Here is a 17,340-nt window from a genome sequence, read left to right as displayed (position 1 = left end):
GTGGTGTAGTGGTTAGCGCTGTTGCCTCACAGCAAGAAGGTCCTGGGTTCGAGCCCCGTGGCCGGCGAGGGCCTTTCTGTGTGGAGTTTGCATGTTCTCCCCGTGTCCGCGTGGGTTTCCTCCGGGTGCTCCGGTTTCCCCCACAGTCCAAAGACATGCAGGTTAGGTTAACTGGTGACTCTAAATTGACCGTAGGTGTGAATGTGAGTGTGAATGGTTGTCTGTGTCTATGTGTCAGCCCTGTGATGACCTGGTGACTTGTCCAGGGTGTACCCCGCCTTTTCGCCCGTAGTCAGCTGGGATAGGCTCCAGCTTGCCTGCGACCCTGTAGAAGGATAAAGCGGCTAGAGATAATGAGATGAGATGAGATTTTTGATCGCTATTTTGTCACTGCTAGAGCAAGTTATGAGTGTTTGAAATATGCTATGTAATATGTCAAAGCAATGGCCGTAAACGAGATTCGTTGAGACCTGTGCGAGACATCGTAGGATGGAAGTAAAATGTACAGCGGAAATCAAAGTGACCGACATCTGCCAACGTTGTCAAAAGATGTGCGCCCTCTTTCGAATGCTGATGTAATCAAGCCGGAAGTTTTGTTTGTTTTGATAGCAATCAGGAAAGTTTGAAAAAAGTAGGCAGTAATCATCATTTAAACTCATTTTTGTGCAATATTTCGTTTGGAAAACAGTTTTCAAAATGGCGGCGCCGCCGACACTTCACGTTTCGAAGTCTTGCACAAGTCTCGTGAAGATCGCGCGGATAAGCGACGCCTGCCGTGGACCAAACGAACTAAATTCAACATGGCTAAAGCCTGAATAGGCCGATAAGTATAATATTTAATTGCAATTAGTTGCTAATACGAGTCATGATATAAGGTTACTAAAACCGAAAACGTAACTGAATAACACGTTAATTAAGAAATAAAGCAAGTTTAAAAATGACTTCAGTTCTCCTTTAATGCGAGTCCAAACACAAGCTTTACATTTACTGGAAAATATTCTTATGTGAAAGTTAGAGAGCACAAAACCCAAAACAAACTGTAGCCATTTTAAACACTATTTTTCACTCCGATGGGTCAGCAGTACATCCTTTATTTAATTAATGGTATTGTTTGGCATGAATGGCTTCATCACCCTGGTCTGCCCAACAGTGCTCACTTCTAAAATTAACTTGGTGAGGTTTATACACCAAAACAAGCCCAAGCTTTCAAAACACTCCTGACTTGTCCAAACATGAAGAACGAGAGTCACTGTACCACATGGAGCACACGAAAAGGTGAAAGCTATTTCACTTTATTCTAAGAAGGGGACAGCATTTCAAACATACAGAGAAGTTTACAGAACAGCACTCGGAAAAGTTTACATTCTACAAAACCAAAGTCCATTTTTCATGATGTTAATGAGTTGTCAAGACACAACATTGAGAAGAATTACAGCAAAAAGTTAACAGGTGGTCTTAATTTCTGTCATTTCTGGTATGACATTATAGCATACTACAAACTGTTTTAATGGAAAGAGCATTTCTAGACAACATGACCTCAGTATTATAAGATTCTATCTTGAATTTCGGTGTTAAATGAGTGAACCACATAAATGTCAAACTACTTTATTCTTCCACTTTTCTTTTTTTTCCTCTTGCATTTTTTTTAATATTTCAAAAAATTTAAAGTTCTTTCTCCAAGATTTTATAAGGTTCTGTCTGCAAGCCAGTCAGTCATTATCCAGGATGAACAAACACAAGTGGCCAGAGCCAATATATAGCTATGGTCTGGTAAAAAATGTACTTTCAGTGTTCTTGCTTCGAGCTCAGGTTACTGTTTGTGTGGAGTTTTTGTGCATGATCTCCCTGGGTCCATGTGGGTTTCCTCCTGGTTCTCCAGTTTCCTTTCATCTCCCAAAACCACAGTGACGGTGGATCAGTGACCTTAAAATGTCCATCGATGTGAATCATTGTGTTGGTATGTGTACATGGTGCCTTGCAACGGACTAGCATCCCATCCAGGGTGTAGTCCATCCTGATACTTGGTGTTCCCTCACGACCAGGAACAAGCAGCTACTGATGCTGAATGAATGAATGTATTTCAAGTAATTTTGTAGGGGCCGTCTTCAACGTACAAGCTCAAGACCTGAAAAACCTGCAATATTATACACCTTGAAGTTTAGGCCTCATTGAGATGTAAATTTATGGACTATTTATTTACTCTAGAAATGCTAGAAACTTCGTCCCATATTTCAAAATAGCTCTTCAACCTTATAATACTAAGGTCACAACTTGTTTATAGTTCAACTCTCTGTTCATACTCATACATGAAATGTGGCATACTATATTTGCCAATTTTATGTATTAGCCAGCGTTTAGAGTGCACAGTTGGGACATTTATGGCAAACAGAAAATAATGCCACCCAAAAATGGTCACCCCAAAACATGCTACTGCTATCATCTGGATGCGACATTTTAAAGATAATTGCATGCAGTAGGCAGAAATAACCATGTTGATCTTTGATCTTCTTTGCGCTCCAGTAAGAAGTTAAGTGCATCTCTTATGATCATGGCACCAGAAGTGTTAAACGTATGTCTCTTCTTCCTTTGGAATTTGCTCACACTGATTTCCGCCGCTTGCCGAATACATTGTTGATCAGTTTAGCCATGGACTTAGAGCCGCTGGGCCGGCGTCGACGTTCTTTAGCTTTTCCACTTAGGCTGGTGTTGCGCACCAACTTTGTGAACATGAGTGCCACCTCCTGGTAGCACTCGGCAGCGGAGAGCTCGTAGAACTGGCAGCGCACCTCTGTCGCCAACCTCTGACCTTCCTCCTTGCCCACCTCACGCATGTGGCACAGGTCTTGTTTATTGCCCACCAAGAACACCACCGACTCAGATTCCCTAGAGGGATTAAGAAATCATTTAGTGACTGAAGATGACATGTATTACAAATAATGTCCAGAGTTTTGTCTGGATGTTGAAAGGTAGATAAATGTTTATATATTTCAGTAGGTCAGATCTGTACAATTGTGTGAGAACTGTACATTGTTGACAACTTTTCATTCGGAAAAGTCCATATACAAATAAGGTGGTCTACTTTCAAAGCTGAACTCAAAGCAAAAGTCGATTAGATTAAGGCAAATTTAACCTGATTTTTGTTTACATTTCTGCTTTACTTTGCCCATTTCGGACAATCCTTGGATTTCTTCGCGACAGCCAAACTAAACATTTCCAAGTGTTCCGAATCCCTGTGCATGATGAGGAATCAGCTGATTAATTACAAACACAAAGCATTTAATATTTGACATTCAGTCAAAGCTTCACTGCCAACGCTTACAATGAATCATGGATCAGCTTTGCTATTTAAAAAGCCAAACAAGATGTGGGCTAAAAACGTAGGTGGCTTTAGCCATTGACAAAAATAAATGAGCAGGCTAAGCTGCCAGAACTTGTGTTAACAAAGCGCCCACTCAGCCTCCTCCAGCAGCTATAGCCTCTCTGCTCTTCTCTATAATGAAATCCTGAGCTGGATTCCTGGTCAGCTATTGACTGCCTACACAGCAAAGGCACATCAAGTGCTTGTGAATGGAGGATTAAAAAAAAAAAAAAGCTCCATCTTCTAGGTCTACATTTGTTTTGGTACACTTGTACCTTTTGGCTGCTCCCAGGTTGAGCTCTCGGATCAGGTGCACGATGGCTGTAGCGGTGATGAAAGAGGAGCGGTCGCTAATGTCGTACACCACCACAAAGCCATCAGCCCAGTGGATCTGCTCATTCAGAGTGGACTTTCCTTCAGACGGCTGCAGAGACAGAAACAAACAGAACACAAAGCTTTAGAATACTGCACTGTATATCTTGAGGTAATCTGTTGCTGGGGTGCAATCTGAATACCAAATAGCAGCTTAAAAAAAACAAAAAAAGAGGGACTGTAAGTGACACGGAGAGTGACACTGTACACAATTGCATCCAAGTCTCCAAGCTCATCTCCATACTCATGCATATCTGCCATGCACATAAAGGTAGTGAATTATGCAGTTATGATAGAGTTCAACATGCACTGATCAGTATAATTTAGTAGGAGAACATGGCAAATTTATCCTGAAGCGAATGCTTCTAGAGAATTTTCTTTGCTTGAAGTTTGATATCGCAGAGATGCATTGGTGAATCTCACTTGTGTTTCATTTACATGTGTCAGTCTACCAGATTTTCATACCAGATGCTCAGATTTTGAGTTACGTATATCTGCTGCATTACACTACCAAGCCTCTAGGAAATACAAATCAAAGTAAAATTGGACCAAAGGAAATTACTTGTAAATCTGACATGAAACCATGTGCGCGCAACCCAGAATGGTCCATTTTCCAAGCAGAAACCCTTCAAAATGTCCATGATGTTTCAGCTCGGTCTAAAGTGTATTTCTGGACCAGAATGACACTATACACTTTTACTATGGATTTGCAAAACAGTTATAGCTAATTTAATTTGATGCCTCACTGATTGGTTGTCACCATGCCAAATTCATTTCTGGCACTGTGCCAATTACGTCAGAATATTAATCGCCGATACTCTGTTTTGAACATGGGACCAACTTTAACCTGTACAAAATGTTAGAAGAAGAAGAAACCTTTATTTGTCACATGCACACTTCAAGCCCAGTGAAATTCATCCTCTGCATTTAACTCATCTGAAGCAGTGAACACACACACACCCAGAGCAGTGGGCAGCCACACTAGGGCACCAGTCAGGGGTTAGGTAGCTTGCTCAAGGGCACTTCAGCCCAAGGCCGCCCCACGTTAACCTAACTGCATGTCTTTGGACTGTGGGGGAAACCGGAGCACCTGAGGAAACACACGCAGACACGGGGAGAACATGCAAACTCCGCACAGAAAGGCCCTCGCCGGCTGCTGGGTTCGAACCCGGAACCTTCTTGCTGTGAGGCGACCGTGCTAACCACCATGCCACTCACTCTGTTACCAACAAAGCTCGAACTTTTGCTGATACAAGAGAGTCAGTCAGAGAATAGAACAAATTTTTTCTAACCTCTGAACATGCAGTCTTGAAAACATGGAGACCAGGACTCAGAATCAGTCAGTGCATGTACAATGAATGGATGCTGTCGAACGTTGACTCATTTCCAGTTCTGGACAGTAACTACACAGTAGTCATTTAAAACGAGTCCCTGTCTCAAGTCCTCTAGAACCAGCCTCAGCACAACATAGTCATGGATGATGTGAAAAAGTTGTAAATGTATCCCGTTGGGGCGCTACTGAGGTGATTATTCGCTGATAGCTACTGGATCAGCTAGCAAAAACGCTGCAAAGTATTGTGCGCTTTTCAACGCATTCTGTAAACAGAGCATCTGGTACAAAAATCCCATGGCGCGACACATATAATCTTTGACACAAATGTTTCTAATAAAAATTGCTTCGGAGAGATAGAATAAGACAAAAAATGAGATGTGATTTTTTTTAGGCGTCAAACAAAGGCTACGTTCACACTGCAGGCTGAAGTGACTCAAATCCGATCTTTTCGCCCATACGTGACCTGTATCCGATCTTTTATTGACAATATGAACGACACAGATCTGATTTTTTCAAATCCAACCCAGGCCGTTTGGATATGTGGTCCTAATTCCGATTCCTATCCGCTCTTTTCATATGCGACTTCAGTCTGAACCGCCAGGTCGCATTCATCCGACTTACACGTCATCAACAAGCCACAAACGTCACTATTCTGCGCTGAAGTAGGCGGCGGGTCTCTCAAAAAAAGTTACAACAACATGGCGCATAAATCACGGGCGCAGATAGAGGGTGGGACTCGTCCCACCCAGATTTAAATTCACCTCGTTCGGTCCCCCCCCCCCCCCCCCCACTTATAGGGAGGAAAAAACGTCTATGCTGTCTTTCTTTGCATAAGGCAAACCTCACGGAAAAATCAAAAGACTAATTACCATTCGGTTTATTGAGGTGCACAGCAGTGTATACATAGTTGCAACAACTCACATAAAACAAAGACTGATATTCGGTTGGTTGAGCTGCGCAGACTGCACAGGTTGCGAGCTCGAGCTTGGTTGCTATGGTAACCCACAACAAGTTTGACAGGCATATCGGGGTTGGGGTTGGTTTGCTGGCAGCTTTGTCCCCCCCAGTTTTTTGTCCCCCCCAGTTCAAAAAACGTATCTGCGCCCCTGCGCATGACATCAATGCGAGGGACGCTTTGGGCTGTGAAGGTTCTGAATCTTCTCAATGGAAGGACGCAGAGGTTAGGGAGCTGATTTCCATTTGGGGGGATGCAGCTATTCAAGCTAGATTGGATGGGTCATACCGCAACCAGGCGGTTTTACTTCCGTAAACACTGGCCATGCTCACTGCGTGTGACGTCGTCGTATCCTGCAATGCGCATGCGGAACACTTTTAGGTCGCTTTTCATTCATACTGAGGATCACATACAAGTCGCATATATTTGTTAATGTGAACGACCTCACAAAAAAATCGGATTTCACAAAAAAATCGGAATTGAGCATTAAGCCTTGCAGTGTGAACGTAGCGAAAGGGACCTAGCACCTAGTGTACTTCTCTTCAAGTATATTTATGTACAAAATGCTAGCATAGAAAAACTACTTAAACAAGCATATCATAAAAAACACACACACAAAAAAAACAGTTTACATCCCTCTAAATATACATCAGTATGCTTGTAGCAAACCTGGTAGTATTTTACTTGGATAGATTACTGGGGTAGTTTGTATTTTGAAAATGCCAAGAGACAGTTGATTTCATTGCTGTCTAGGAGAAACTACAGATCTCTTTTAGGTTTTCCTCGATGATTCCCCCCCCCCCCCCCAATCATTTAACTATTAACAAGCAAAGTGAACTATTTAAATGAATTCTGCACTGACAGTGTATATCCTAAATCAGCATCTCATCTCATTATCTCTAGCCGCTTTATCCTGTTCTACAGGGTCGCAGGCAAGCTGGAGCCTATCCCAGCTGAGTACGGGCGAAAGGGGGGGTACACCCTGGACAAGTCACCAGGTCATCACAGGGCTGACACATAGACACAGACAACCATTCACACTCACATTCACACCTACGCTCAATTTAGAGTCACCAGTTAACCTAACCTGCATGTCTTTGGACTGTGGGGGAAACCGGAGCACCCGGAGGAAACCCACGTGGACACGGGGAGAACATGCAAACTCCGCACAGAAAGGCCCTCGCCGGCCACGGGGCTCGAACCCGGACCTTCTTGCTGTGAGGCGACAGCGCTAACCACTACACCACGGTGCCGCCCTCAGCGTTGTATAATTTATCCAAAATTGAGGTACTGAAAAGTACACATGCATTGGTCCCAATCCCAATTCATGCTGCAGCAAAACGAGTGTCTGGGAATAAAACTTAAATATCCTTACACAAGCACCACTTTTCATTCCAGTATTTTAACAGCACATCGAAGACACGGTTTCATTTTCCTTAATGCATCTATTAACCTTTATGAGGGTGTGATATCTTATAGCTTGTGGACCCTATTTTATTGTCATCATTATTACTGCTTTCACTGCTGCTGTAAACACATACCTGGGAACATGGGTCATAAAGTTCCAGATTCAGCTGCCTTCCATCAACAGGCATACGTTTTCTGTATATACACTCTGAAAGCAAGAGCAAATTTTCACACAGTCATTCTAAGTGCATTTTGCTGCACTTAGCAATTTTCTGCATTTTATGATCACAATAAATAACTAAGAGCGGGCACTTGGCAGGGCGCCCTTTGCTTTAGTCTGCTGCGTAACAAAAAAGAGCTTAAGTGCTTTTTACCCCAAAGTATCAGGTTATAAAAAAAAATCCAAATGGGAGATATAATCTAGTATAATGTATTCTGCTTGATGATGGAATACTGAATGTACAACATGTAATGTTTGTCTAGCCGTGTAGACAAACTAGCTTTGAAAACCCCTACAGCAGGCTATACCATTTCATTACACATGTCAAGTCAAGTTTATTTTTATAGCGCTTTTATTAACAATAGATATTGTCGCAAAGCAGCTCTACAGAATTTTAATGACTCTAAACATGAGCTAATTTTATCCCTAATCTATCCCCAGTGAGCAAGCCTGTGGCGACAGTGGCAAGGAAAAACTCCCTCATGAGGACGAAACCTCGAGAGGAACCAGACTCAAAAGGGAACCTACTGTTACATGAAAAGAAATGAAGTACATAGCTAGCTTAATCATGTAACTGGGGGCCAAGCATAAAAGCTGCACAGGCACCCAATGTTTTTCTATCATTTCTTATTCATCTTTATTTTCCTTCTCTTCTTCTGGCTCAAGTGTCTAAAGTAGCTCCTAGAACCATATGGACTGGGGACAGTCCCATGATTCTTTTCACCAAGTTTGATGTGGAGGTGTGTTTATGCATGTAACTTCTGAACCGTATTCCCCATTTTGAAAAAAAAAAAAAAGAGGCACCATTGGATTCCTTGGATCAAGCCAAGTTCAACACATAAATTTGCTCCACATTGGATTTTATCAAAACCTCTAAAATTTTTCATATGCCACAATGTTTATCCAATCTTCACAATATTTAGCACAGACAATCTTTTGACCAAGCCTCACAAAAGTTATTTGTTGGATTTCGATTTACAAAAGTGTTCACCCATTACAACCAATCAAAATCAGTGGTGATGCCAGCAAACAGCAAGTGCAGTCATATCTCAACAACGATCTGAAGCGTTAAAACCAACTTGGTACGTGGACTTAAGGCCTCTGCATGCTCTTGCGACAAGGCTTTCGCAGATAGCTTTTCGCAGACAGTTGTAATTTATTGTTGAGCGGGGGAATAGGCGTGCGCGATGTTATTCACCGGCACAACGCAAGGGGGCGCGAAGTCGCTAGGAGTAGTTGGTGGGTGTGGTTAGTGGAGTGTTTATCCTCCGGTTACTTATAATGACTAGAACTTTTTTTTTTATTTATAATGACTAGAACTGGAGTCGTATAGATGTACGTACTTCCTCAATCAACCGCTCTTCATGCTGCTCCATCTTCGCTCGTGTTTTTAAAAATGCCGGTCGTGAAAACAAAACAAACCGGAAAAGTAGGGAAGCGGAAGTGCGTGTACAGCGGGTAGAGTGGACCAATCAGAGCCCTCTTGTCTGCGGCGCTGTCTGCGAGGCTTCTGCGGTGGTCACAATTTTTGGGAGGTGCGCGCAGAGCGTCTGCGAAGATGGGGGGGCTACGCAGACACTGTCTGCGACATCGTCTGCGAGGACTGGGTTGTGAGCATAAATTGGCCTTCAGAATCCCATTTTTAGCAAGTACAAAAAATGCATCATTTGACCACTGGAGGCACTACAATAAACAAAAATGTATTTTAGCGAATAACTGTTGATGTGTTTACCTTGAAAAATTATTATGATGTCTCGTGAAGTCAATGTAATCAAACCAGCCACCAAAATGAACTTTACTGAAAGGTTTAAAAGAAATTTCACAGACCAAAAATACTGTCCGGTGTTCACCAAAGTTGGTGCAGATGATCTTCAGACAAAGCCCCACAAAAGACAGATTTTTTTTATTTTCAAAGTGGTTCGTCCATTACAGCCTAGCGAATTTTGCAGAAAAGCCACCAAACAGGAAGTGAGCTCATATCTCAGCCAATCTTTGGTCAACTGACAAGAAACTTGCTGTGAGTGCATACAAAATGACATGAAGTTTGCATGGCATCTCCTCTGCTGAGATGCTTGGTCCCCTCATTGCTGCTTGCAGCTATATTTGAAATGGAATGTATATGCCCGAGTAATTTTATTCAGTATAGGATAGGATGGTATCAATCGTCTTGAGGAAATGGCATTGCATAATTTGCCCTCTGGTTATCATGGACAGAATTTCATAGCGCAGTTGAGTACACTCCATGATGTGATATAATCCATGACATTATATACTTTATTACAATATAATATATATTATATTACTCAGTATTATGCTACTTTACGACTTGGGACGAGTTTTCAGCTTTTGTAGATTGTGTGAAATTCTTTGCAGGTAGCGTTACATTCATATTGCATTAGAGAGTATTTACTGTACCCTCTTAAAGTGACTTGTGGTTTCAAACACAGGAGAAATGAAGGTAAATAAATACCGGTTATTTTCTCTTGGTTCTGTTCCGTTTTAATCAGCAAAGTTGCTGCCGTGTTAAAAGGCACTGTTCGGAAAGAATCTGTTCAGGTACATACATGTACATTTACAGTACAAAATCGTTCTGTACATGCAGTAAATATCTAATTTTTCAACATAGATATGTGCGGCTTATAGCCCGGTGCGGCTTGTATATCTTTTTTTTAATTTTTTTTTAAAAATAGAGCGGATGCGGCTTATATACAGGTGCGCTCTATAGTCCAGAAAATACGGTACTGGCCTTCAGGCGTCACTTTTTCTGTCAATATTTTTTTTTTGCAGGGAGACATGAGACATAGTGGGGAGACATGGAACAAAAATAAAATACCAAGCTTAATCCTACATGTCTAATTTTTATTTATTATCAAAACTTGGACCATACGAACTGTATGAACATACAATGCTGGTCCAGCGATAGAAAAATGTCAGTTTACCCAAAACCTGACAAGAAAAAAACAGTTCCATTCTCAAGAAGGAATGAAATAAGTTTAATTCTCATGCAGGGACACACTCATATTTATAACAAAATTTTTTTAAACAATTTTATATTTGTAAAACACAAGAAAACCCTGTGACACGATGAACTGTCCCAACTCTCCCCATCTGGCCATTTTCATGAAAAAAAAAAAATCCTTAACCCCCCCCCCAGAATTTAAGTTTAATAAATAATACTATCTTTGATAATGCTAGGCTACACACTTTAATTCCGAACAAATCCTGAATTCACCAGTGTACATTACACCATAGAATGGAGGTAGAGGCGAAGTAGAAAATACAAGTTTTAGTTGAGAAAAATAGCTATTTAACTGCACAAACCTTACTGTAGTGTCCAGCTTCATGACACCAAAGGAAGTTACTCTAAGGGGCAATATCTAACTTTTGAAGTCATCTAAAACCTTCATCCATCCATCCATCCATCCATCATCTGTAGCCGCTTATCCTGTTCTACAGGGTCGCAGGGAAGCTGGAGCCTATCCCAGCTGACTATGGACGAGAGGCGGGGTACACCCTGGACAAGTCGCCAGGTTATCGCAGGGCTGACACATAGACCCAGACAACCATTCACACTCACATTCACACCTACGGTCAATTTAGAGCCACCAATTAGCCTAACCTGCATGTCTTTGGACTGTGATGGAAACTGGAGCACCCGGAGGAAACCCACATGGACACGGGGAGAACATGCAAACTCCACACAGAAAGGCCCTCGTCGGCTGCTGGGCTTGAACCCAGGATCTTCTTGCTGTGACGCAACAGTGCTAATCACTACACCACCGTGCCGCTGTCATCTAAAACCTGATTGGTTGAAATTAATTTATGGGAATACAAACTCTCCCGGGGCGGCACGGTGTTGTAGTGGTTAGCGCTGTCACCTCACAGCAAGAAGGTCCGGGTTCGAGCCCCGTGGCCGGCGAGGGCCTTTCTGTGCGGAGTTTGCATGTTCTTCCCGTGTCCGCGTGGGTTTCCTCCGGGTGCTCCGGTTTCCCCCACAGTCCAAAGACATGCAGGTTAGGTTAACTGGTGGCTCTAAATTGACCGTAGGTGTGAATGTGAGTGTGAATGGTTGTCTGTGTCTATGTGTCAGCCCTGTGATGACCTGGCGACTTGTCCAGGGTGTACCCCGCCTTTCGCCCATATCAGCTGGGATAGGCTCCAGACAGCTTCATCCACCAAGCCGTCAGGATGCTGAACTCCCTCCCAGGCCAGTACCCCCTTCCCTTAATACACAAATCAAATGTCACCAGCCACTTTAACGAACTGTAACGGAATTCAATTGCACTATGTTAAAACTGTTTACAATACTGTCTACACGGTTTTGTTTTTTTTTGTTAATTGCACTATATAGAAACTGTTTAGAACACTGTTTACACTTTTCACATATCTGCCATATTTATACTTACACTGAAAATTACGCTCATACTGCCTTTTTTTAATAGTTAATTGCACTATATAAAAACTGTTTACAACACTGTTTACACTTTATACATCTTTAATCTTTGATAGACTTCACTGCTACACTGTTTATACTGTCATATCTGCCATATTTATACTTACACTGAAGATTCTGCTCATACTACCATTTATTTATTTATATTTATACTGATAATTACTATAATGTCAGACTGCTGTTCCCGTTTACATTGTCAATTCTGTTTATATTGTCATTCGTCACATTTAAATTTATACCGTTAATTCTGTTCACACTGCCACATTTGCACTTTCTGGATTGCCACTGTCTTGTCTTTTCTTAGATAGCTTTAGCTTGTGTGTGTAACCCCCCCTGGGTTTTTTTCCCCTACCCCCTTTTTATAGTTTATACCTTGTACCTATATTTTATATTTCATGTTTATTACTGTTTGCACTGCGGATAAGAGGGAAACGCAATTTCAATTCTCTGTATGTCCTGCACATATGGCATTATTGACAGTAAAGTTGACTTGAACTTGAGCTTGCCTGCGACCCTGTAGAACTATGGAATCAATTTTGTGCCAAAATGTTCATACAATACTTTTGAAATATCAAACAAAAACGACAAATCAAAATACAAAAAAAAAAAGTAAATTTTTTTAGACTGGCAAACAAATTATTCGTGTAATCGTGCAAAATATCAGTCTATCACTCTTCAGAAACCTTTTATTTTTGTTCCGCGTCTTTCTCAGTTTTGTTTGACGTAATTTATTTTGGTTGCGATTCCACCTTTCTCGTTTGCGCTCCCTGACATTTTGCTTGCAGTTTTGGCACAAACTTCACATGTGGGTGGGCTGTCTAGGAATGCATTCCCATTGGGTAACTTGTGTTTGACTGACAGCTACGCTCAGCGATTCCCTGGAGGCTGTTGCGGCCATTTCCTACTCGGATTTTGGCGGACTGTTTGACGAGTGACCGATCCATTGACGGTAAACAAGGATCGAGTGGACTTCAGTGGCGACTATAATATTGAATAAATTCAACAAAGTGTAAATTCAATATCATAGTCGCCACTGAAGTCCACTCGATCCTTGTTTACCGTCAATGGATCAGTCACTCGTCAAACAGTCCACCAAAATCCGAGTAGGAAATGGCCGCAACAGCCTCCGGGGAATTGCTGAGCGTAGCTGTCAGTCAAACACAAGTTACCCAATGGGAATGCATTCCTGGACAGCCCACCCACACGTGAAGTTTGTGCCAAAACTGCAAGCAAAAAGTCAGGGAGCGCAAACGAGAAAGCTGGAATCGCAACCAAAATAAACTATGTCAAACAAAACTGAGAAAGACGTGGAACAAAAATAAAAGGTTTCTGAAGAGTAATAGACTGATATTTTGCACGATTACACGAATAATTTGTTTGCCAGTCTAAAAAAATTGACTTTTTTTTTGTATTTTGATTTGTCGTTTTTGTTTGATATTTCAAAAGTATTGTATGAACATTTTGGCACAAAATTGATTCCATAGTTCTACAGGGTCGCAGGTAAGCTCAAGTTCAAGTCAACTTTACTGTCAATAATGCCATATGTGCAGGACATACAGAGAATTGAAATTGCGTTTCCCTCTTATCCGCAGTGCAAACAGTAATAAACATGAAATATAAAATATAGGTACAAGGTATAAACTATAAAAAGGGGGGAGGGGAAAAGAACCCGGGGGGGTTACACACACAAGCTAAAGCTATCTAAGAAAAGACAAGACAGTGGCAATCCAGAAAGTGCAAATGTGGCAGTGTGAACAGAATTAGCGGTATAAATTTAAATGTGACGAATGACAATATAAACAGAATGAACAATGTAAACGGGAACAGCAGTCTGACATTATAGTAATTATCAGTATAAATATAAATTCCGCGATTACACGAATAATTTGTTTGCCAGTCTAAAAAAATTGACTTTTTTTTGTATTTTGATTTGTCGTTTTTGTTTGATATTTCAAAAGTATTGTATGAACATTTTGGCACAAAATTGATTCCATATAGAACAGGATAAAGCGGCTAGAGATAACGAGACGAGACGAGACAAACTCTCCCAAGTCTCCCCGTCCCAGGTTTCCCCGCTCTCCCTTACTCCTGGACCAAGAGGAGTATACTGTACATAAAATCCCGTACAGCACATAGACTCTCTCACACTAGGGTATAATTATGATTAATGACATGTTAGACGTGAGTATGACCCTCTTTATGGCTGTATTACAGTCTAATGAAACGGTCATTGTGAAAATGGGTCAGTGTTGCAAACATGCTGTTGTGCATCAGAGAGATGTACCTGAAGTCACGTGACTCGTGTGCAGGTGAGTGAGAAGAACAGAGTAAATAAAGGGAGTGTACCTGATGATGAGGCGTACTCTCCAATAAACCTCCTGGTTAGAAATCGCACAATGAGGGCTGAAAATGCACAGAAAATCATTACAAATCGCAACATGTCAGGAAAAGGAGCAGATCAAACAACACAAGCCTACCTGATTTCCCGACTCCTTCTCCTCCAAGAACAGCAACTTTAATATCATTCATCTTCTCTGTTTATAATAAAACTTGAGTTTGGACAGTAAAAGTGTCCCCTCAGGTCTGTCTTAGAGCCTCTTAATAAATATTCTGATGTAGATATTTAGCTGTTGTGAGAGAAAACACTTCAGATATCATCTCTCCCTCTCTCCCTCTCTCTCTCAGCAATAATAAACCCACTGCAGAGCTCCAGCCCTTTTCAACTGCTCACCTCACCATGCTGTTGCTCAGGGTTGCCAGATTGTCCTGATTTCATCTCTCAGTCAGTCTAGTTAGAAGAAGAAGAAGAAGAAGAAGAAACCTTTATTCATCACATGCACACTTACGGAAGCCGAGAGAGGCCCTTCATATAATCTTTTTTTATTCACCTTGTTATCCCGAGATAACGACATAATTAATTCAGGATGTCGAGAAAACAACACAACTAATTCGAGATCTCGAGAAAACAAGACAATTATTCCGTGATCTCGAAAAAACAAAACAATTATTTCATGATCTCGAGAAAACAGCTGAGATTTCTAGCAGAGCTGCGCCCCCCTGTGGGTCAGACAACGAAGACTTAGAAATTGGCGGACATGTAACAGAGCAGAAATGGCTTTTTACGATGCCTTGAGAGAGATGGGGGCCAGTCTTCTGCGGAGGTGCCGCGGACTAATTTTGAAATTATCCCTTATTAAAAGACTTAATGCAATCTCTGCCTGTGTCAACCCCTGATCAAAATATTGCCTTATTAGGTGATCGATTATTCCAGACATTCTAATGACCAAAGTTGCGTCTATGCAGGAATGAGAAATAGCCCCAAAGTCAGCATATTACAAGTCTCTTGGCGCACCTGAATGAGCCATTTCTCAGCTGTTTACTCGAGATCATGAAATAATTCTTTTGTTTTCTCGAGATCTCGAAATAACGGTTTTGTTTTCTCGAGATCTCGAAATAACGGTTTTGTTTTCTCGAGATCTCGAATTAGTTGTGTTGTTTTCTCAAGATCCTGAATTAATTATGTCGTTATCTCGGGATAACAAGGTGAATAAAAAAAAAGGATTATATGAAGGGCCTCTCTCGGCTTCTGTACGCACTTCAAGCACAGTGAAATTCATCCTCTGCATTTAACCCATCTGAAGCAGTGAACAGGCGGTTTGGACATACCAGCGCTCTGCATGGCGGAGCTTCTCTGCTTGCTTTGTGGATCCACGGCATGGTGTTCGAGCGATGTTGCTGACGGCGTCACGGCGGCAGTGCTGGAGATGTGGGACTTGTTTATCGTGCGCCTTTTGGTGGGACTGTGGCTGCTACACCACTGGAATTACATCCTGACCCCTACTTGGTGGACTTTTTACTTTTTATTTATTATTCTGTGTTATTATTATTATTATTATTATTTTATTTTTTATTTATTTATTTTTTTTCCTTGTCTATAATTGTAAAGTGTCCTTGGGTTTCTTGAAAGGCGCTATATAAGTTTAACTTATTATTATTATTATTATTATTATTATTAACACACGCGCACACACCCAGAGCAGTGGGCAGCCACACTACGGCACCAGTCAGGGGTTAGGTACCTCGCTCAAGGGCAGGGGCGTCACTAGGCCTTTTTTACTGGGGCACGTGCCCCAGTAAAAATCAGCTGTGCCCCAGTAAGAAAATGTTGAAAGATTTTTGTAACAAACTAGTTTCTTTGGCAGATCATTTATCTACTGTAAGTTGTAGGACAGAGTGTGTTTCAAACTTCTATCGCCTCTTCTTTCTAACTAATTTTCTGATCGGTCTGGGAGATTCTCACTGTAAACATAGCGTGCGTGTGGCGTGCCATGAGTCCATTTAGCCTACTGGAGAGACGAGTCTACTCTTTGGATGAGTCAGAGAACGGGCTCTGGATGAGTTAAGGTAGCGCGAAGTTTTTGCAACAAAACTAAGCAAACCATATTCTAACAAACCCATTAAACTACATCGAATTAAACAATATTAAATTACTTTTCCAGATGGATATCAGACAATTCTTCTCACGAAGCAGAGACAGGGGCAGGGAAACAGTGACAGATGAGGAGGAGGGTGAGAGAGGTAAGATTAAGGTTGTAGGCTATGTGCTAGTCAGTCATAACTAACCAGCTAAGTTCGTGAATCATGAGAGTTGAGGTGACACGTTTAGCATCAGCATGCATTAAAAGCCCAAATGCCAACAATAAATTTTTTGGGGACTGGGATGTGTTTTCCGTCTCATTGACCTATTCCTCACATAACTTCATCCACGAGAACATGAGAATTATCCACTTTGCATAGGTTGGGGACAGGAACGTTAAGGTGCATTGTGCGGGGGGCATTTTGTGTGTGTGTGTGTGTCGGGGGGGCAGTGCCCCATCTCATCTCATCTCATTATCTCTAGCCGCTTTATCCTTCTACAGGGTCGCAGGCAAGCTGGAGCCTATCCCAGCTGACTACGGGCGAAAGGCGGGGTACACCCTGGACAAGTCGCCAGGTCATCACAGGGCTGACACATAGACACAGACAACCATTCACACTCACATTCACACCTACGGTCAATTTAGAGTCACCAGTTAACCTAACCTGCATGTCTTTGGACTGTGGGGGAAACCGGAGCACCCGGAGGAAACCCACGCGGACACGGGGAGAACATGCAAACTCCACACAGAAAGGCCCTCGCCGGCCACGGGGCTCGAACCTGGACCTTCTTGCTGTGAGGCGACAGCGCTAACCACTACACCAC

General features: G+C 42.0%; 1 protein-coding gene across 1 annotated transcript; it reads right to left on the bottom strand.

Moving 5' to 3' along the window:
- Window positions 1–1,276: 1,276 nt before the first annotated feature.
- Window positions 1,277–14,812, bottom strand: rergla (RERG/RAS-like a). The gene is made up of 5 exons (XM_060903671.1): window positions 14,576–14,812; window positions 14,445–14,501; window positions 7,560–7,633; window positions 3,634–3,782; window positions 1,277–2,883 (listed from the first exon to the last, which is right to left on the bottom strand). Exons 1-5 carry the CDS (start codon window positions 14,625–14,627, stop codon window positions 2,598–2,600), a joined length of 618 nt encoding a protein of 205 aa, XP_060759654.1. The 5' UTR covers window positions 14,628–14,812; the 3' UTR covers window positions 1,277–2,597.
- Between the last annotated feature and the right edge of the window lie 2,528 nt (window positions 14,813–17,340).

This window comes from Neoarius graeffei, chromosome 21, assembly GCF_027579695.1.
Source record: "Neoarius graeffei isolate fNeoGra1 chromosome 21, fNeoGra1.pri, whole genome shotgun sequence".
In the NCBI taxonomy this organism is placed as follows: domain Eukaryota; kingdom Metazoa; phylum Chordata; class Actinopteri; order Siluriformes; family Ariidae; genus Neoarius; species Neoarius graeffei.
The sequence above is the reverse complement of the archived record's forward strand: the minus strand, read 5'-3'. Positions and strand labels throughout refer to the sequence as shown.